Source organism: Alternaria atra, assembly GCF_907166805.1.
Source record: "Alternaria atra isolate CS162 genome assembly, contig: 35, whole genome shotgun sequence".
Lineage (NCBI taxonomy): Eukaryota > Fungi > Ascomycota > Dothideomycetes > Pleosporales > Pleosporaceae > Alternaria > Alternaria atra.
Window position 1 is genome coordinate 92046 of NW_025091334.1, and position 17299 is coordinate 109344.

Below are 17299 nucleotides of genomic sequence, written 5' to 3' on the forward strand. Positions count from 1 at the left end.
TTCTGGAGTTTTTCGAGAATTCCTAAATCGGTCGGGGTGAAGGTGAAAACCACACCCGGAACTCGGGCCTGCCCTATCTAGTCACTCTTTTTGATACTAGGCGTAGTAGGCCCCGTAGGGGCTATTACGGACTACTATAATCTAGTTTGGGCTAACTGTGCCTCGATCGGGTCGATCGACTCTAAGAAGGGGAATAATGTCAGGCACCAGGCTACTCCGGGCCCGTTCGGGCCGGTATGCTAAGCAATCGCAGTATATTAGCCTACCTTACCGCTGTCGAGCCACAACAGCGGTAAGGTAGGCTAATATACTGCGATTGCTTAGCATACCGGCCCGAACGGGCCCGGAGTAACCTGGTGCCTGACAGTTAAAACTAGGTAACCTAGCTATCCGAAACCTTATGCTGCGCAACCGCGCTGCTAAAATTCTTCAAAATACTCCTTATAGGTAGTACGCTGTCTCTTGTTTACCCTTCTACAAAGCTAATAAGCTTATCCTCTTGTTGTAGGTTAAGATTTTGCTAATGTTTAGCCGCCTCTGTGCCCTGGGGTTGTTGTGCGCCCTGGTGCCTCCGCGACAACGTCGTTCGATCAACTCCGAATATTTTTGCAACTTAGCAGTACGAGAATTTATCTCCAGCCTTACGCGATTTAATATATTTAATCACTTCTTAAATCAGGTCTATAGTTGTAGACTTATGACGCGTCGCAGTTGGGATGGTTCATGAGGTTGCGGGGCTTTGGGTGGCTCGTTGACTGAACTGGCTCGTTGGGTGCGCACGGACTGTACTGTGCCGGAGCTCGTGCCGCACGGTTCCGCGTTCCGCACGCGATTACTAAAGGGGATTCTGCGTCGCTCATTCAGGGTTTCTCGAGGGATTCTGGGCCATAGCCTTGAATCCCGTCGCCCATTAATGATAGGGCTCCATGTCATTGCCGCCCTGGGTTAGGGACTGTACAGTAACTGCAGTAGCAGCGGCAAGCAGTAGAAAGCAAGGAAGAGAGATATCAGCAATATAATACGCGTTCTTAGTAGATAGCAGCGGCTTATCAATAGAGGAAACGCGTACGCGTTGCGTGCTAGTCGACGCGGGTCTATTGTTGTTGTTGCTGTTTAGCGCCGAAGTAGGATCGAGGTGGAAGCGCATGGGTGTCTCCCACTACCGCAGGTGATTGGCTGAAAACGCCATTGAGGGCTTGATGGCCATGGTCATATATCTTAGGGTTTCTCGGAGGATTGTTGGCTACTGCCAACGATCCCTTCGCCCATTAATGATAGAACAGTCCCCAGGTCGGACCATATAAGCTGCTCACCGAGTGTATATCAGGCAGCGCTTTTGCGAGTCCCCGGGCTACTAGTAGCCAGACTTGGTTGTATCGCGTGTCAGCCTCACTCAATCGTGGAAAGTACGTTCCATATTCGAGTCAACTCACCTCTGCAGCCGATAAGGAGGGGCCTCGAACCTATGACCCAAACCTCCTCACTTGGAAAGATTTCAGGATGGAGCCTGGCCATGACTGGGTCACTTCTCAGAAGGTGCTCTGCCAGTGGGGAGAGATTACTACCAAGACTGGTTTAGCGTACTCCGTATATGCCGCTACAGAAGACATGCCTCCGAATGCCGCCTTTTTCTCATCTGATGGCGACTATCTTATTGTGCCACAATCAGGAGTGTTGGATATCCATACCGAACTGGGCAACATTCTATTAAGGTATCTAGGATTGCTTCTCTGAGCCCTATTCCTAACATGATTTATCATGCCTACCTTGGACAGACCATGTGAAATTGCGGTGATCCCTCGGGGAATCAAATGTCGAGTTAATCTGGTAGCTGGACCTGCCCGTGGTTATATTTGCGAGCTGTTCCATGGCCACTTCCAGTTGCCTGAACTTGGCCCACTGGGTACGTCCGCACTTGCGAATCCACGCGATTTCCAGGTTCCGACGGCTGCTTTCGATGGTACAGTCAGCGACGGTGTGGCAACCTGCGAGGCTGCCGACTGGACCGTGATAAATAAGTTCAACGGCAAGCTATTCTCCTGTACTCGGAACCAAACGCCATTCAATGTCGCAGCATGGCATGGTACATACTATCCGTACAAGTACGATCTCGGACGCTTCAACGTTATTGGAAGCCTCCTTTACGATCACCCCGATCCATGCATCTTCACGGTTCTTACCGCCCCCTCATATCGAGAGCCAGGAACTGCCTTGATCGACTTTGCCGTCTTCCCTCCACGCTGGCAGGTAATGAAGACACGTACTGGCTGCCGCCATTCCATCTGAACACCATGAGCGAGTTTGTTGGTATGATTATGAAGGAGGCAGACCCAAGCGGTGACCTGGTATTCAAGCCATTTGGAGGAATGATAACTGGGCCAATGACGCCACACGGCTCTACTAAAAAGGAGCATGAGGAAGAGAGGGCGAAAGAGTTCAAGCCGAAGAAGATTGGGATGGAACCGTTCCTAGCTTTCCTGTTCGAGTCTGAAGTTATGATGAGGGTTAGAGAAGCCGGATCAGAGCATGTTCAGAGCTCGTAATAATTGCTTTCTTTGCATACATGTAGTAGTTTGTGTAATTTGGATACGTAAATAAATTGAATCTTTGCTTTCATCCCAAGAAGCAACATGCTGGTAGTTCCTAGCCGCGCCTCAGGTCCCTTACCGCCTTGACCTTAACGTGAGAAGCAACGCATCCAGGCTCTTCCTGTCCGCGTCCAAGCTCTCCCTCTGTACATCGATGGGGAACCCGTCCTTGAGCCACGAAGACAACTGCCCATCCCGCGAATCCAAACTCGGTTCTGGCCAGTGCGTCGGCAAAATCCCGTTATTGAAGCAAACGTATCTCTGGAGGAAAATCTCGACTAGACAGCTATCGCGGTGCGTTACCCCGTATGAGGTGGACGGATGCTCGCTGTATGAATCTGCATAGCCAAACTGGAAGTCGACAAGGTTAGGTAGGTCTGCTGCGATGCGATCGAAATGCTGACTCCACCTCCCACCGTATGCGAAGGTCTCGCTCCAGTCGCCCCGGCCGGCCCGGGTCGCGTCCTGCATCTTGGTCCAGTCATGCATGCGGATGTTCCACTGCTCCATATTGCTGCGATAAATGCGTAGCCAAGAAGCAATCATACAGTTGTGGAGGATAAGCTTGCGCAACGAAGTAACGGCGAAAACCCAGTCGAGAGCGTCGTCATACGCAAGTGTGTAATAACCTAGAGCCAGCGTCTCGAGTTTCGGAAAAGATATACTACTAGGGTCGAAGTAGCCAGGGAAGGGGCCCCAGTTCTCTCTGCCGTAGATCGATAATGCCTTCAGGTTCTCAGCGATGGGTGCTAACCAGTGCGAACAGAAATAGGCTGGAAAAGTTTGCAACTCGACTCTGGTGTAATCGTGGTCAGGCCCATGTTCGTTGTATTCCTGCGTGATGAGGATATGGAGCTCTTCCAGCTGACTCATGACGTCGCGGAAGAGACCCGAAGAGGTGAACTCAGGAATAGGACAGTTTTGGAGGTTGCTAATGGTCAACTCGCGAATCGTCCTGCTCTTTTCGTCTGTCGCCCTGTCCTTGATAGCCTGGAAGATGAGCGTCAAGTCTTCCTTGCGCTGCTCAATGTCTTCTGCTACGTCATTCCAACCAGCATCTTTCCTTCCAACACACTCTGGGGTGAAGGCGATCTCTAGTGAGCGGAGATTGGGAAATCTTGACAAGGTGGCCAGGGCGTTCTTGAAGCTCAGAACAACATCATCATCATCTATAGGTTCTCTATAGACACCCGCCCCGTGATCTTCGAGATCCGGATGTGTGTGGATGATTGCATGTCGAGGTATCCGCCGGATGACTTCGTCCTGGCCGATGCTGTTCCAAGAGGTCACGTGCTCTTCGGATGGAGAGATGTGTACATTGCGGAAAAGCTCTCTAGCGGCGTGCTTATCTAACAACTTGCACGTAAGTCGAGCATTCGATAAATCCCTCTTTTCGTTAAGTTGCTTGATGATGTTGTCGATGAGCTCTGGTGCTTGGTGGACGAACTCCAGACTGGCGGGTGGCGACATGATGCTGTATGGGTCAGGTATGGCGACTAGAGGGCATGAAAGGCGTCTTGACTGATAGAAAAGCGGTGCACCGCGCGACTTTTGTACATGCAGATGTTAACATGTTGTGGCGCTTATGCCTGGACAGCGGGATCTTTCAGGCAGCAATTAACGCTACTCGTGGTTCGGGTCTAGCGTCGCAGCGCCTGCAACCGTACAAATAACCGCCTACCACAGTAGACGTACTGGAAATCACCAAGATATACCCGTGATATCCGACTTCTCCGCTGCGCTAATCTTCGCGCTATCAGCGTGTTCCTGGAAAAGTCTAACTGGAATCTTCTGCACGTACAGCCAGTCAACCTCATCAGTAGTCAGACCATGTAGATCCGGTACGAGAAACCAGGACCCTATGAGTAGGAGCACAGAGCTTCCCATGAAAACGAATCCAGTACGAGCACCTAAGTTACCAGAATCGGTGTTGTACATGTACGGTACTGCGAAAGTGAACAGCCATGTCATTGCTGCGTTTGAGATGACGCCAATAGATTGGGTCTTCACTCTCAGTCGGTACGAGGAGACTTCGGCGGTGATTACCCACTAGGCTTGTCAACAATCAAATCAATCAAGTCTCAGCTTCCGGCTTGACTTGAGGCTTGAACATCTGTTGTGAGGCTTGATTGATTGGTTTGTTTGCAGTTTTCAGCTTGAGGCTTAATTGGAAGCTTGATTGGCTTGGTGTTATACAAATCAACTGCCTATACTAAGTACTCGTTCTCGTGATCCCAATCGCACAATCGACATATAGCGTCTATATTAGCGTTAGTTACAGTCGCTGTGGCAGCGCTATCGCCGTGATCAAAGCTTGCCCTATGCTACCGCCGTACGCACTGTATAGCGGCTAATAACTGAGGCGAGATCTGCTGTCTCTGAGGCTTAAGGAGATCGCCAAGCTCGCTGAACATGCGCTCACACTCGCAGCTTAAAGCTGGGATAGAGAGCACGTCAATAGCCATCTGCGAAAGGTTAGGGTAGCGATCACGTAAGCCTACCTAGTATTTAATAGGGTGAACCGCAGCGTAGCTACCCTTACTAGCCTTCGGTTCGCCGCCTTCCACCTCTCGTACTCATCTATCTAGCCGTCGGTAGCAGCGATAGCGCTATCTAGGTCTAGGAGTGCATCAATTGAGTCGTTAATCTCGTTAGAGATAACCTTTAGGCGCCTTACGGCACGCGGTGAGGTGTTGTACTCTGCCCAAAGTTCCTAAAACGCGCAGTTGTTAGCTTCTAGCCACTCAGGTTTGTCCGCCCAGGCAACCTCGCAGTACGTTTTGTAGCGTAGATAGAGTAGAGTTGTAGCGTAGTACGCGGGTAAGAGGTTAAGCTTATTGTAGTAATCACTAGCCTTCGCCTAGGCAGCGCGGAGGTTAATCGCAAGATAGTCTTTAGGCGCTTCGTCATGCGCGTTATAGTTAATAGCCTCATAAGCTTCTACGCGTTGCTCGTAGTAAGTACGTATATACTCAAAGACTAGGATAACCTCAGCGATAGCGCCGTAATAACTGCCTCTAACGCGACCCTCAGCGTCTTTACCACGTCCATCTAGGCGCTTTGTTGCTGACTTTAGCGGCTTCAAGACGTCAATATACTTAGTAACAACTGCTTAGTTAGTAGCTGTAAGGCTGCTAGACCGCATCTAGACCGCAGCCTTAGGTAGCTTGTTGCCACGGCTAATCGCATATGTATCCTTATCTCGCACGCAACATATATAATAATAGGCATAAGCGTTAACAGCGGGCTGCAGCTTAACAGCGCGCTTAAAGGCGGAATAATACAAGTTCTAGCGCGTAACAACTAGCTTAACAGGTACAAGCACTTCGCGCTAATTAGTAGGCAGCTTAGCGTTAGCTAGGCGCTAGAACGTTTTAAAAAGCTTAAGCTGCTGCAGTGTTTTAATGTAGTTAATTACGCTAAGAAGTACGCTAAGCGGCCTATCCTCGCGCTAGTTGCGTAACAACTCGCTCTTAACAGTAAGCTCGCTGCTATTATTATCGTACGCATCTTTATTACTACCCTAAAGTAAAGCTTAACTAATTAAGTTAAGAGTATAAGCACTGTAGCAGAGGCAACAATAGGTAGCGTTTAAGCCTATCTGCTGCGCGATACTAAGGACAGCAGTGTCGTTATTAGTAGCATTATTAGGTATAATGTAGCTAATAGTACGCGAGTTAATGTTAAACTGCTGCAAAGTTTTGCTAACAACCCCTGCAATCTTCTCGCTAGTATGCGTGCCTGTTAGTTAGGGCAGCGCGATAGAGAAGTCTATAAGGTTACTAGCTGTAAGGACATAGCCTCTCCTCAGCTACTACTTACTACGAGGTTTAGAGCTAAGGAGTAAAAGGCTACGTCTTACTACGAAGGCGCAAACTACTAGACCTTCGAAGGCCTAAACTACTAGACCTTCGAAGGCCTAAACTACTAGACCTTCTACGGTCTAGTACGCCTTCGCTTCGCTTCTCTCTCTAGGCTATATAAGTACGCGTACGCTCTGCCTCTTCTAGGCTCTGCGTCTGCTATTTTCTCTACTCCGAATACAAGCTTCTACTCAACTAGTTCGCTCTTCTGCGCGTAAAGTCTGCCTTACACTAGCGCTATTAACGTAGTGCGCAACAACGCCTAGGAAGCTGTATTTACTGCCTTTTGTTGTCTAACTGTTAAAACTAATGTAAATCTTGCTAAGGGCCTTAAATAGATTAATAACAACCTAGGGTAACATAAGGTTAAAACAACGCATTACGTACTATAAAACGCTTGCGTAAGACGTCTACAACGCCGTAGCTGCCTCTACGTTTGCAACTTTAAGCATCTGTTAAAGTGCGGGCTTTTTTAGTATAGTCGCTCACTTTGTATTAGCTAGCGGCATCCTTAAGGACGTTGCTATCAACCTACCGCAGCTTGCAGGTGCTTACACAGGCAATAGGATAGCTAATTGCGTTAAAAAGACGCTGTTAGAGTTTGGGATAACAGCGCCGAAGCTGGACTACTTTATGCTCAACAACGCGTACAACAATAACGCGGCTATCGCTAGGCTTAGTAGCAAGTACGGGTTTTCGCTAAGTCACCAACAGCTGCGTTATAGCGCTTAAACAATTAATCTCGTCGGCTATGCTGTAATTTCTAGCGTAAACAAAGACGCATTTAACAATAACAACAACTCTAATATACTAGTAAGTCTCGCTAGGCAGCTTAATACCGCAAGTAATACTAACTTCGCTGTTTAGGATAAGGAGTAATTTATAAGTGACTAGCGCAAAGATAGGCCGCTTGGTACGTGTAAGGACATAGCCTCTCCTTAGCTACTACTTACTACGAGGTTTAGAGCTAAGGAGTAAAAGGCTACGTCTTACTACGAAGGCGCAAACTACTAGACCTTCGAAGGCCTAAACTACTAGACCTTCTACGGTCTAGTACGCCTTCGCTTCGCTTCTCTCTCTAGGCTATATAAGTACGCGTACGCTCTGCCTCTTCTAGGCTCTGCGTCTGCTATTTTCTCTACTCCGAATACAAGCTTCTACTTAACCAGTTCGCTCTTCTGCGCGTAAAGTCTGCCTTACATCCTCTATCCGATTGCGGGTCGAACACCTGCCTCCTAACTTTGCTCGATACCTTATCGTACTACAATAAATATAAGAGACCTGCCTAATTAAAGAAGAATTAACGCTATATAAAGCTAAAGAGCAAGGGTGTCTAGAATTAAGCGGAGTCTTACTACTATAGGATGTATCTCTACGCGACGGACCTGCAGATCCTGCAACAGTCGGGTAATATTCTCTCTAACGTCCCGCCTTAAATTTTATTCCTTAAAACGTAGACGCAATTATTAGCTCTATCAATCTGGAAGCATACAAGAACATAGGTAGCGATTACTCCTTTTTAGATTCTATGTTCTCCTACCGAGCTAGAAGCTAGAAAACTCGTCGCTGCACTGCGAATCTTGCTACGCTGCTAGATTATGCCTCCATTCACGCGCAATCAACGTCTTCATAGCCCCTGTACCTCGTATCTACCATTCGGAAGTCCAGATCTGTGGTAATCTGCCTACACAACGCGCCAAAAACAGTCAATGCATGCCATGGCTTCACGCGAACTGTAGACAAATCGAAGATAGGATAATGGAGCGGCACGTAGCTACTTACGCCTCCGTTCGCGATGTTTATTGGCGGCCGCTCAGCAGCGAGCGCAGAATCTTGCATCACATTGTAGTACATCTATGTATAGGAATCCAAATTCACTCTAGAACCAAGACTTCGGTGGCTCTGTCCCCTTCAACTTCCGGTACAAGAAATCCCTGGTCCTTCGCAACGCATATGCATTCGTGGTTGCGACTCCATGCTCGCCTCCCGGGATAACCACCAAGTCGAAGTCTTTGTCTGCTTGAGTGAGCGCGTTGACAACCTGCATTGTGCTTGCCGGATCGACATTCGTGTCCAGCTCGCCAACAGTAAGTAGCAGACTGCCTTCTAGCTTTCCCGCATTCACAACATTGGAGCTATCTTCGTAGCTCTGGTCGACGGGGTACCCCATCCATGCCTCGTTCCACCACAACTTGTCCATGCGGTTATCATGACATCCACAATCTGCAGCAGCGACGCTGTAAAAATCGTTATGGAAAAGAAGAGCACTCATGGCATTTTGACCGCCAGCGGAACCTCCATATACTCCAACGCGGCTGATATCCATCCAAGGGCGGGTTGAAGCCGCCGCCTTCATCCATGCAATACGATCGGGGAATCCTGCGTCCTTGAGATTCTTGTGGCAGACGTCATGGAAAGCCTTGGAGCGCCAGTTAGTGCCCATGCCGTCGATGAGGACAACAACAAAACCCTGGTTCGCAATCCGGTGGGCCTCGTCGTGGCTTATGTATGCTTTTGGTACAAAGAAGTCATGTGGTCCAGCGTAGATCTTCTCGATAACGGGGTACTTCGTGCTGTTGTCCATCTGGTAAGGGCGGAAAACAAGGCCGTAGATCAGGGTAGAGTTGTCTCTGCCTGGGGCTGCGAAGCGCTCGGGTATGGGCCAGAGAAGAGAGTCAAGATTGCCTTCGTGAACATCAGCGGTCTTGTTTCCAGTCTCGGCGTCACGCGTGACGGTCTTCTCGGCCATATCAATGCGAGACCATGTATCTGTAAAGGTCGATCTGTCGTCGTTGAAATACCAGGAATGGTCGCCATCGCCTTCGGTCAAGATCTTGAAGTCTGAACCATCGAAATTTACTCGCGCTAGGTGGGCGTAGTAGGGATCCTGGCCGGACACAGCACCGAGAACCTTGATCCAGATTTGTCGTTTCGTCTCGTCGACGTAGTCTACGGAGCGCACAACCCATTCTCCTTCCGTGATCTGGTTTTTCACTTTCCCGCTTTCCATGTCGTACAGATAGAGATGATTCCAACCGTCGCGTTCACTGGCCCAGATCAATTCGCTTGAGTTCGAACTCTTGAGCTCCTTGTAGTAGAGCTTTTGTGAATAATCAACAAAGGTATCGCTTTTCTCCTCGACTAGGGCGCGCACATCTCCGTTGGTATTCATGCCAACTATACGCACAACCTGATGTCCCCGTTGATTGTAAATGAAGCGAAATTCGGTGCCTTCTGTGTTCCATCCACCATCCAGTGAGTAGATCTGGTATGGGTTCTCGAATAACGTTTTGTCCGTGGCAACCTCGCGTTTGTTCGTCAAATCGAACATTCGAGGCCGATCAATGGTTACATTGTCACCAGGCTTCAGGTACTGGAATTGATGCAAGCGGGGTTGCAGCTGGTCGTAAGGGCTCGACTCGACTTCGTACACGATATGATCCTGGGCGGGCGTATATTGGAATACGACGACAAATTCATTGTCTGGTGAAGGGTACGTTATGTTGCTGAAGGGGCTATCTTCCGTTCCTGTTGTTGACATTTGTACCTCCCGCCTATTCGAATCTCGATGCCAGACGTTGTTGTCTCTGAAGAAGACAGGCGAATTCTCGGTCCCGTTACTCTGGCGTTTGGTAAGGCTTCCTAAATCCTCGGCATGTATATTTTGCAGTTGTGGGGAGGTCGCGCGCTCGGAACGAAGGTCATCTTGCGCGGCAGAGGTCTGAGGTACAGATGTTAATAACAAAGAAAATGCGAAATGCATGTAACAAATGTAGGTCTGCATGACTGAATGCAGACTAAAGAATGTGGTTGAGTGAAATAACTGTGTCGCGAACGACTATCATGTGGTCTTAGCCGATAAACGAAAGACGAGTAAGGTGGAAGCAACAGCGATCGTTTGCATACTTGTAACAGATGCGCAACGCATGACGGTCCTCTCTTAATTTGTGATTACGAGGTAGCTCGTGTACTTGGTCCGTGGCTGGCGAAGACTCCTGAATTTCGATCGTGCCCCGCCTTAGCAAGCTAAAATTGTCGTTCGGCGCTGTGTACTCGGCCGTTTTAGTTTCGCACGTAATTGCATACTGGCACGGCTCGCTTCGCTCCATGAGCGCCGTGCCTGTACCCAGGCATTCTATCCTAGACCGCGTGATTGTCGTATTCCTGTCACGGGAAGGCGAGGCACAATTCTGGTTGCAACTCGCGCGGCCCCACGATGGGCGCCTGGACTGCGTGTAGATACGCGTTGAGTACGTTGCTGGCGATCCCTCGCTTTTGGCAGATCTTGGTGATAAATCCGCAGCGCTTTTCTGCTACAATAGCCTCCTCAGTTTTCTTCTAGCACTTCTCACAACTTAATGTCATGGATCGGACTGTCGATGCCGTTGCCCGCCGTCCACGTCTTCTCACAGTGCCTGTTCAGGCCGTGGACCGCGACGATGCTAGACTCGTGTTAGCTACTGAATGCGCAATTAAGCAGCGAAGAGGCATGCTCGATGACTAGGTTGGTGCCTCCGCACACTACTTGTATGCCCTACGCAGCCGTGGCAGCCGGCTCTGCTGACCCTGAGGATGCTGAGGACAGTTCTGCAGGAGCCTGCCTGCGTGTCAGACCGTGTGAAATGAAACGTGGTCTAGGAGATATACATTTGCGTTGCTCCCCTTCGAGCGGAAGTCAAGGAGCCGTCGCATAGTGTTATTCTGGGTGGCGGACTAGATGGCGGACTAGATGGCGCGAGGTGGTGTAGGCAACGTCAAGCACCATCGCGCGTGAGGTGCATCGGGAGGCACGTCGCGAGGCTGAGAAAGCAGGCGGTGGCATGCTAGCGATGGGGGCTGTATGCAGCGTTGGGGCGGGGGAGGGGGCGGCCTGTTGATGGCTGTCGTCGCTTGCTGTCGTTGGCTGTTTGTCGTTCAGCCCGCACGCTTCGCCTGCACCGCGCTTAGCTGTCAAGGGCCAGCTCGTTCGCCCGCGCTTTTGCGACTGCTGCCAGCAGTACTTGTGGTGGCGAGTTGAGCGCTCCTGTCCGCTCGAACCCGCTCGCCGTGGCCTTTCCCAAGTCGTACTTCACTACTCCACCGTGCTTTCCCTGCGGCTGGCTGACCACCACGTCCCCCAGCCGGACGTCTGCCTCAGGGCTCGGCACGCCGCCGCTACTGCCCACCATCGGCCCGAACCGGATCTTCTTGAACGTCGCTCGCATCTGCGTCGCCACCGCGGCCGCTGGGTTGTTGCCGATCCGGCCGGCGGGCAGACACACTACGGCGACGTTGTGGCCGCCGATGGAGCCCAGCGCGTACAGGTTTTCGTCGTTGTCGGCCGCGTCGCGCTCGAGGTCGGGGTGCTCTTCGTCGAGCATCTCCTGCGCCGCCGCCAGCTCGACAGGCAGCGCGCATACCCATCCCACCGTGTAGTCTTCACGGCGCAGCTGGCGCGCCATTCGCGGTCGTTGCGGGGGAGGCCGAGACTAGAGTGGCTGCGGTGTCTTACGGACGGTGTACTGTAGGGGAGGTCGTGGTCTGGCAGCCTGGCAGCCGCTCAGCCTGGCGACGAGCACAGCGCTCGGGTGCCAGCATGTCGTTAGCTGGCCCCCATGCTGAGGTGGGCTGTTGACGTCCAGCGGATGTCGCTGCAGACGCGGGTGAGGTATGCATTTCCACCGCCACATAGATTTAGGTAGTAACTGGTTGTGTTCACGGGTTTATATCTCAAGCATACCGAATGATATATCTCCTTATCCCTCTAACTCCTTCGAGTCATCCCGTGCTGCCCGAAGTATCTCCTTCATCTCCAAGTACAGGATTGGATCTGGAACCCTCCATCTCCCACCTTCGGGAAATACCTTCCTCTGTAATCTATTGACGTAAGGAGCGAGGGGTTTGTAGTAAGTCGTAAATCTAGCCTCAACAGTCTTCAGAAAATCACTCTCGTCAGAAATCAGGCCTTTTTTGAGCTACGCTAGTTTTCCACTGCTCTCATAATTCTAACATTCGAACTCAGTTGATCTAATGTCTTTGCCAGGCCCATCATAGTGAATACACACCCAGAAAAGGACCTAGAAGAATGATTCAAGGTCGTGCATGAACGAGTGTTGTTCGTCGTCTAAGAGCACTCCAATTGCCATGAACGCTCGCGTGCCGGTCTTCCCACGCGCCCCTGAAGACATCTCCCGCTGTTCGTTGATGGTATGCGATATGCGAACTGTGGAAGTCCGTTGTTCAACTGTCCAACTCCGGCAACAACAACAGCCCCCCAACAACTCTTCTATCTAGGCTACAATAACCCGAATGTTGCATTTCCACAGCCACCGGCCATGCTGACGTTCTCGGCAGCGTTGCAAGCCTGGGTAGGCAGTCTGTGGCAGAACAATATCCTCAACTTGTACGGATTGTCCTTTGTCTTTGCTCAGGAAGGAAAATTATCACTGGTGCAGCGGACAATTTCCGTATCGGCCCTAACATTCCCCGATCTGTGCCGTTTGTAATTCCTGGCCGAGCTACTTCTGGTCGAAATGATCCCATCAACTTCAATTTCATGTGGGACCCGGTGACGAATACATGGTCATATGTCCAAAATTCGTATTGTTTTAGTAGCGCAGCTATTACTAGAAGTAAGAAGCAATACAACATCTCTATAATGCAACGCGCTGGCAAGCTAAGTAGAAAATTAATACTGTAGTGGAGTATTCTAGTGATTCTCCACCGAAACGGGTGCTCGATGCAATAGGCAGTATGTATTGATGTGTGTCGTGGTTGAAGTGTTCGTTGTCTGAACTAGGTTCAGACATTCCCCGCGCTTTTCTACTTCCCGCGTTATCTCTAAGTCTAATAGCCCTTTAGAACTACCGTTCCCCTAGATAATCTACCACACCATCAGAATTCTAATCCTGGGAATAGAATTCATGTCCAGCTAACGTATCCCACTTAGTGCCGTAGAATTCATCAACGTTCTGAATCAATCCATCTGCGCTCACAGTTATATCTACCGCTCCAGGGAAGGCAAATGGTCGTCCATTTGCCTTAACGTTAGGAAAATCGTTCGCGAATATGCCAGTATTCCAGGTGCGAAAAGAATACTCGAGTCGACCATCGCCTAGTTCACGAGGTGGCCAAGTCCGTTCAACTGTAACACTGAAGTCCTGTAAGGCGTGGTGACACATCTGGAAATGCGCAAGAATCTCAGCCTTTCCCTTCGACTTGAGAAGGTACGCGAGGTCGGTATAGGTCGCATCCGGAGAGTACAATGCCTGCCAAGCATCGGTATCTGGAGTGGACCACCCTAAAGCCCATCTTCTAGGGGGTGAGAGCTCATCAAGAAGCTAGTTAGCTAGATGATATATTCCACAGCAGATTAGAGGTACGAACTAGGAAGGGCCATATCTCGTTTTTTGCGGGGGCGGAAGAACTGGGTTATTTAGACGATGAAAGTTATTACAGGTACGAACTGTACAATGTAAAGGCAGTGTCACGATGCTCTATCACCACAGGATTCCAGCCACAGACTGGTGAGCCACCGGGAACCCTTCGGGGCACCGTCGGCTCACACCAGCCACAATCACGTGACGTAGGTATATATCATCCCTCTGAGAGGCTTGATAGCTCCTCAAGGATTCGTCTCAATACAAGCCTATACCGATATCTCAGTGCCTGCCCAACTACTCCTCACAGGCAGTCCGGCTCGTGTAGTGCAAGTTTATATACTAACCTGCAGTAAGCAGACGGAACTAAAGTCTGGAGTTAGGCTTAAGATCTCGGGATTACAACTCTAGGTTTTCGCAAAGTACTGGTAACTAGGATAATTCGGATTGACTTCGGCTTGATTACGCAGGTCGGTCACTTTGTGTCACGAGCAAGCCTCACGCGACTTGGCTATACCTACCAAAAAGGTGCAGCGAGGGACGGTATACAGTGTCGCAGTGCGAGTTGGTATAGAAACGCTTTTTTTCTGAATTAAGTCTACAGCAAGACTTAGTCTGCCTTCGCGATAGGTCTGTTGAGGACGTTGCTGTCGTCAGGCCTAGCTGATGATATATACTATCCTGCACGATAACCAGTAGTCTACTAATAATACGTACCTTTTGGGTATATAGCGTAGTGGTGCAGGGCTGCGTTCTGACAGAAGCACGGACGCGTCAACCCCTTGATTACGAACCCACGTCCCGGCATTAAACCCATTAGATCCACTTTGAACCCACGTCCTGGCATTAAACCCATTAGATCCGCTTTGAACCCACGTCCCGCTCTTAAACTATTAGATCTACTTTAAACCTATCTCAGCGTTAAACCCTACCTACCTGTAAGAACATAATGTAGTAGAGTGTTCTAGTAATTCTCTATCCTAGGGTGTTAGGGGCTACGCTCAGGGAGCTATCGCACAGGTATACTGGAGTTGTATTCGATAGAGAAGAGAACTACAGGTGGCTAGGGTTCTGAAGGTCGTTCAGGGGGCGGCGGCTCGAGATAACCTTCCGCCAAGCTCGCTTGCACAGAATCCGGGTGCTCAGGGGGGCACCCGGAATCTGTGGACAGTGCGCCTCGCGCACGTGACCGAGATATCATTGAGGATTCACCAACTAGGCTCCAGCCAATCACAATACCCCTGTCGTTTAAAACGCTTGGACTCCCAGGAAATCCGCAAGACCATTACTGTTCACTCTCTTGATGTTAGGCACCTAAGACAAGCCCCAGCGCTTATCTTTGTGGCACAGCAGACACTCGGCAGGATATCCCCCCGAACCAATGTATAGAAACTGTTCCCCGGCACTCCTGACGAGTTTCTTTCTGTAGATTCAACAAGAAACGAAAGGTATCTCCCTACGGCGGTATCTAGAGTATCTCTTTTTTAGAAAGTACCAAAATCAAATCGAGTCTATTGTCTCTACATTTAACCCTAACCCTAACCCTCGCGTCGTCGCTTACCAAGCGAAATCGCCCTTCTCGTTGTCATTGCCACAGGCAAGACCGTCGCAGAATTCCTCCATCTCTTTGCTGATAACTGAGGTGCCCGTAGATTCGAGTTGCTGCTTCGCAGGCCAGATCTTCTGACCGGCCTTCTTCTCCTTCATACCGTGCTCTATGACGATTTCGCGGCATCGCTTCTGGAAAAAGAGAGGTCCCTTCTCCATGCGTGGGTGAAGCTCGCCATTAATAAAGATGCCTGCTTTGAGGTTCTCCTGGGCACGCTCGCACAGGACTTTGTCCTCACCCATAACACGCTTGTAGGTGTCGCTAATAAAAAGGAAGTCTTCTTGGCTAGAGTGCTTATTGCGCCATACCTCGTAGTACATGACTGACTCAGTAGGCGACTTAGGCATAAACTTCTGCATGAACAAGAAGTGTTTTGTGACGGTGAAGGACGCGTTAGGGAAGCAGTATGTGGAGCAGATCTCCTGACCAAGCTCCTTGCGACCTTCAGGAGACTTGATATCGTGCTGGATGTGATCGGCTGAGCAGTAGACGTCGTAGCTCTCGAGGTCGAGCCAGCCCGTTGTGAGATCAGGATGTGTGCTCTTGCAGTGGTAGCATTCGTTAAAGTTGTCAGCAAGGATCTTCCAGTTGAGTGGACCTTCGAGGTTCCATGTGTGGTCGAACTCGTAGTCGTCGAAGTTGAACTGATTAAATCGTGTTTGTTTATCGACGTGGTTAAACTGTGACTCCCATGATACCTCAGGCTCCTTTTTTGCATCCATGTTGATCCAGATGAAGCCGTTACGGTCGATGCGGGTGTGAATCGGGAAGAGACCGTTCTTAGCCTTCTCGAAGTTTTGGAGCTCTTGGTAGCCCGGCGCCTTCGCGAGCTTGCCGTTTAGGCCGTATGACCAGCCGTGGTACTTACAGGAGAAGATCTTTGCGTTGCCTCCGTCCTTCTCAACGACAGGGTATGCGCGGTGTCTGCATACGTTGTGAAATGCGTAAATCTCGTTGGATCGATCTGCAGAAACCACGATGTCGTAGTTAGCGACATTGTAGCGAAGGAAGTCGCCAGGGTTCGCGAGTCTTGACTTGTGGGTAAGAATGAGCCATCTTCGGGTAAAGATCGCGCGTCGCTCAAGCTGGTACATCTCTTCAGATGTATACCAGTTACTAGGTAGCGCCCGTACAGGTTGGTTCTCTAGTAGGGCCTGGGCGGCAGCTGAGCCGCCGAAGCCAAAGTAACTTAGGAGTGACCCAACCATTGTATAAGATGTGTGTTACAATGTAGAGTCGTATTCGGTGTATAGTAGTGGTGTGCGAAGAGTAGTTAAAGATCGTTACTTGTGTGTTGTAAGAGTATACTCGAGAAGATAGAGTTTAAGGATGTCACAAGCATTATTATACTCTCTTCTAATACTGTTATCTTATCACTCTTCTTAAGTAAGACAAATAACTAAGTTACTATGTGATTATGGCTTTCATTCGCACTAAAGGAGCGATAGCCAATAAGATATAAGAACGTAATTCGGCTGCAGATGACCGTGAAGCGCCACGCACTCTGATTATTCTTCCGTTAACGCGAGAACTACTATCGTGATTAATCTAACTTTCTAGAAAGCAGGGTTAGAGCTTAACGGCGTCACGTTAATGGATAGCGTCGTATTACCCTAGAGTAGTTTCATTGACTGTGCATGAAATGCAGGCAGAGGTCACGGTGACTGAACGTATAGACCCTTCTCGTCGCTACCCCTCTTCTTAGCACGAACTTTGGTGGATATAATTTCCAAATACGATTAACGGATGCTAGCCCGCTAGCAAGTTCCTGCGGAACGACTACGGTCGCAGTATCCGACTGCTATCGGGATCTTACCCGAGAGGATGCCCAACCCGAGAGGACGTCTAGCATCTGACTTAGATTCCACTTCGTTAGGTCAG

General features: G+C 49.8%; 5 protein-coding genes across 5 annotated transcripts; 1 reads left to right on the plus strand and 4 right to left on the minus strand.

The window, feature by feature from the left end:
- Positions 1-1500: 1500 nt before the first annotated feature.
- On the plus strand, positions 1501-2543 carry ALTATR162_LOCUS10951 (uncharacterized protein; the record flags this gene model as incomplete). The annotated part of the gene is made up of 3 exons (XM_043318591.1): positions 1501-1712; positions 1776-2247; positions 2301-2543. 3 exons carry the CDS (start codon positions 1501-1503, stop codon positions 2541-2543), a joined length of 927 nt encoding a protein of 308 aa, XP_043174526.1.
- A 120-nt stretch (positions 2544-2663) lies between these two features.
- Positions 2664-4058, minus strand: ALTATR162_LOCUS10952 (uncharacterized protein; the record flags this gene model as incomplete). Its single annotated transcript, XM_043318592.1, has 1 exon — positions 2664-4058. The coding sequence occupies one exon, from the start codon at positions 4056-4058 to the stop codon at positions 2664-2666; it is 1395 nt and encodes a 464-aa protein (XP_043174527.1).
- A 4272-nt stretch (positions 4059-8330) lies between these two features.
- Positions 8331-10235, minus strand: ALTATR162_LOCUS10953 (uncharacterized protein; the record flags this gene model as incomplete). Its single annotated transcript, XM_043318593.1, has 1 exon — positions 8331-10235. One exon carries the CDS (start codon positions 10233-10235, stop codon positions 8331-8333), a length of 1905 nt encoding a protein of 634 aa, XP_043174528.1.
- A 1159-nt stretch (positions 10236-11394) lies between these two features.
- On the minus strand, positions 11395-11892 carry ALTATR162_LOCUS10954 (uncharacterized protein; the record flags this gene model as incomplete). Its single annotated transcript, XM_043318594.1, has 1 exon — positions 11395-11892. One exon carries the CDS (start codon positions 11890-11892, stop codon positions 11395-11397), a length of 498 nt encoding a protein of 165 aa, XP_043174529.1.
- A 3474-nt stretch (positions 11893-15366) lies between these two features.
- ALTATR162_LOCUS10955 (uncharacterized protein) lies at positions 15367-16626 on the minus strand (the record flags this gene model as incomplete). Its single annotated transcript, XM_043318595.1, has 1 exon — positions 15367-16626. One exon carries the CDS (start codon positions 16624-16626, stop codon positions 15367-15369), a length of 1260 nt encoding a protein of 419 aa, XP_043174530.1.
- Between the last annotated feature and the right edge of the window lie 673 nt (positions 16627-17299).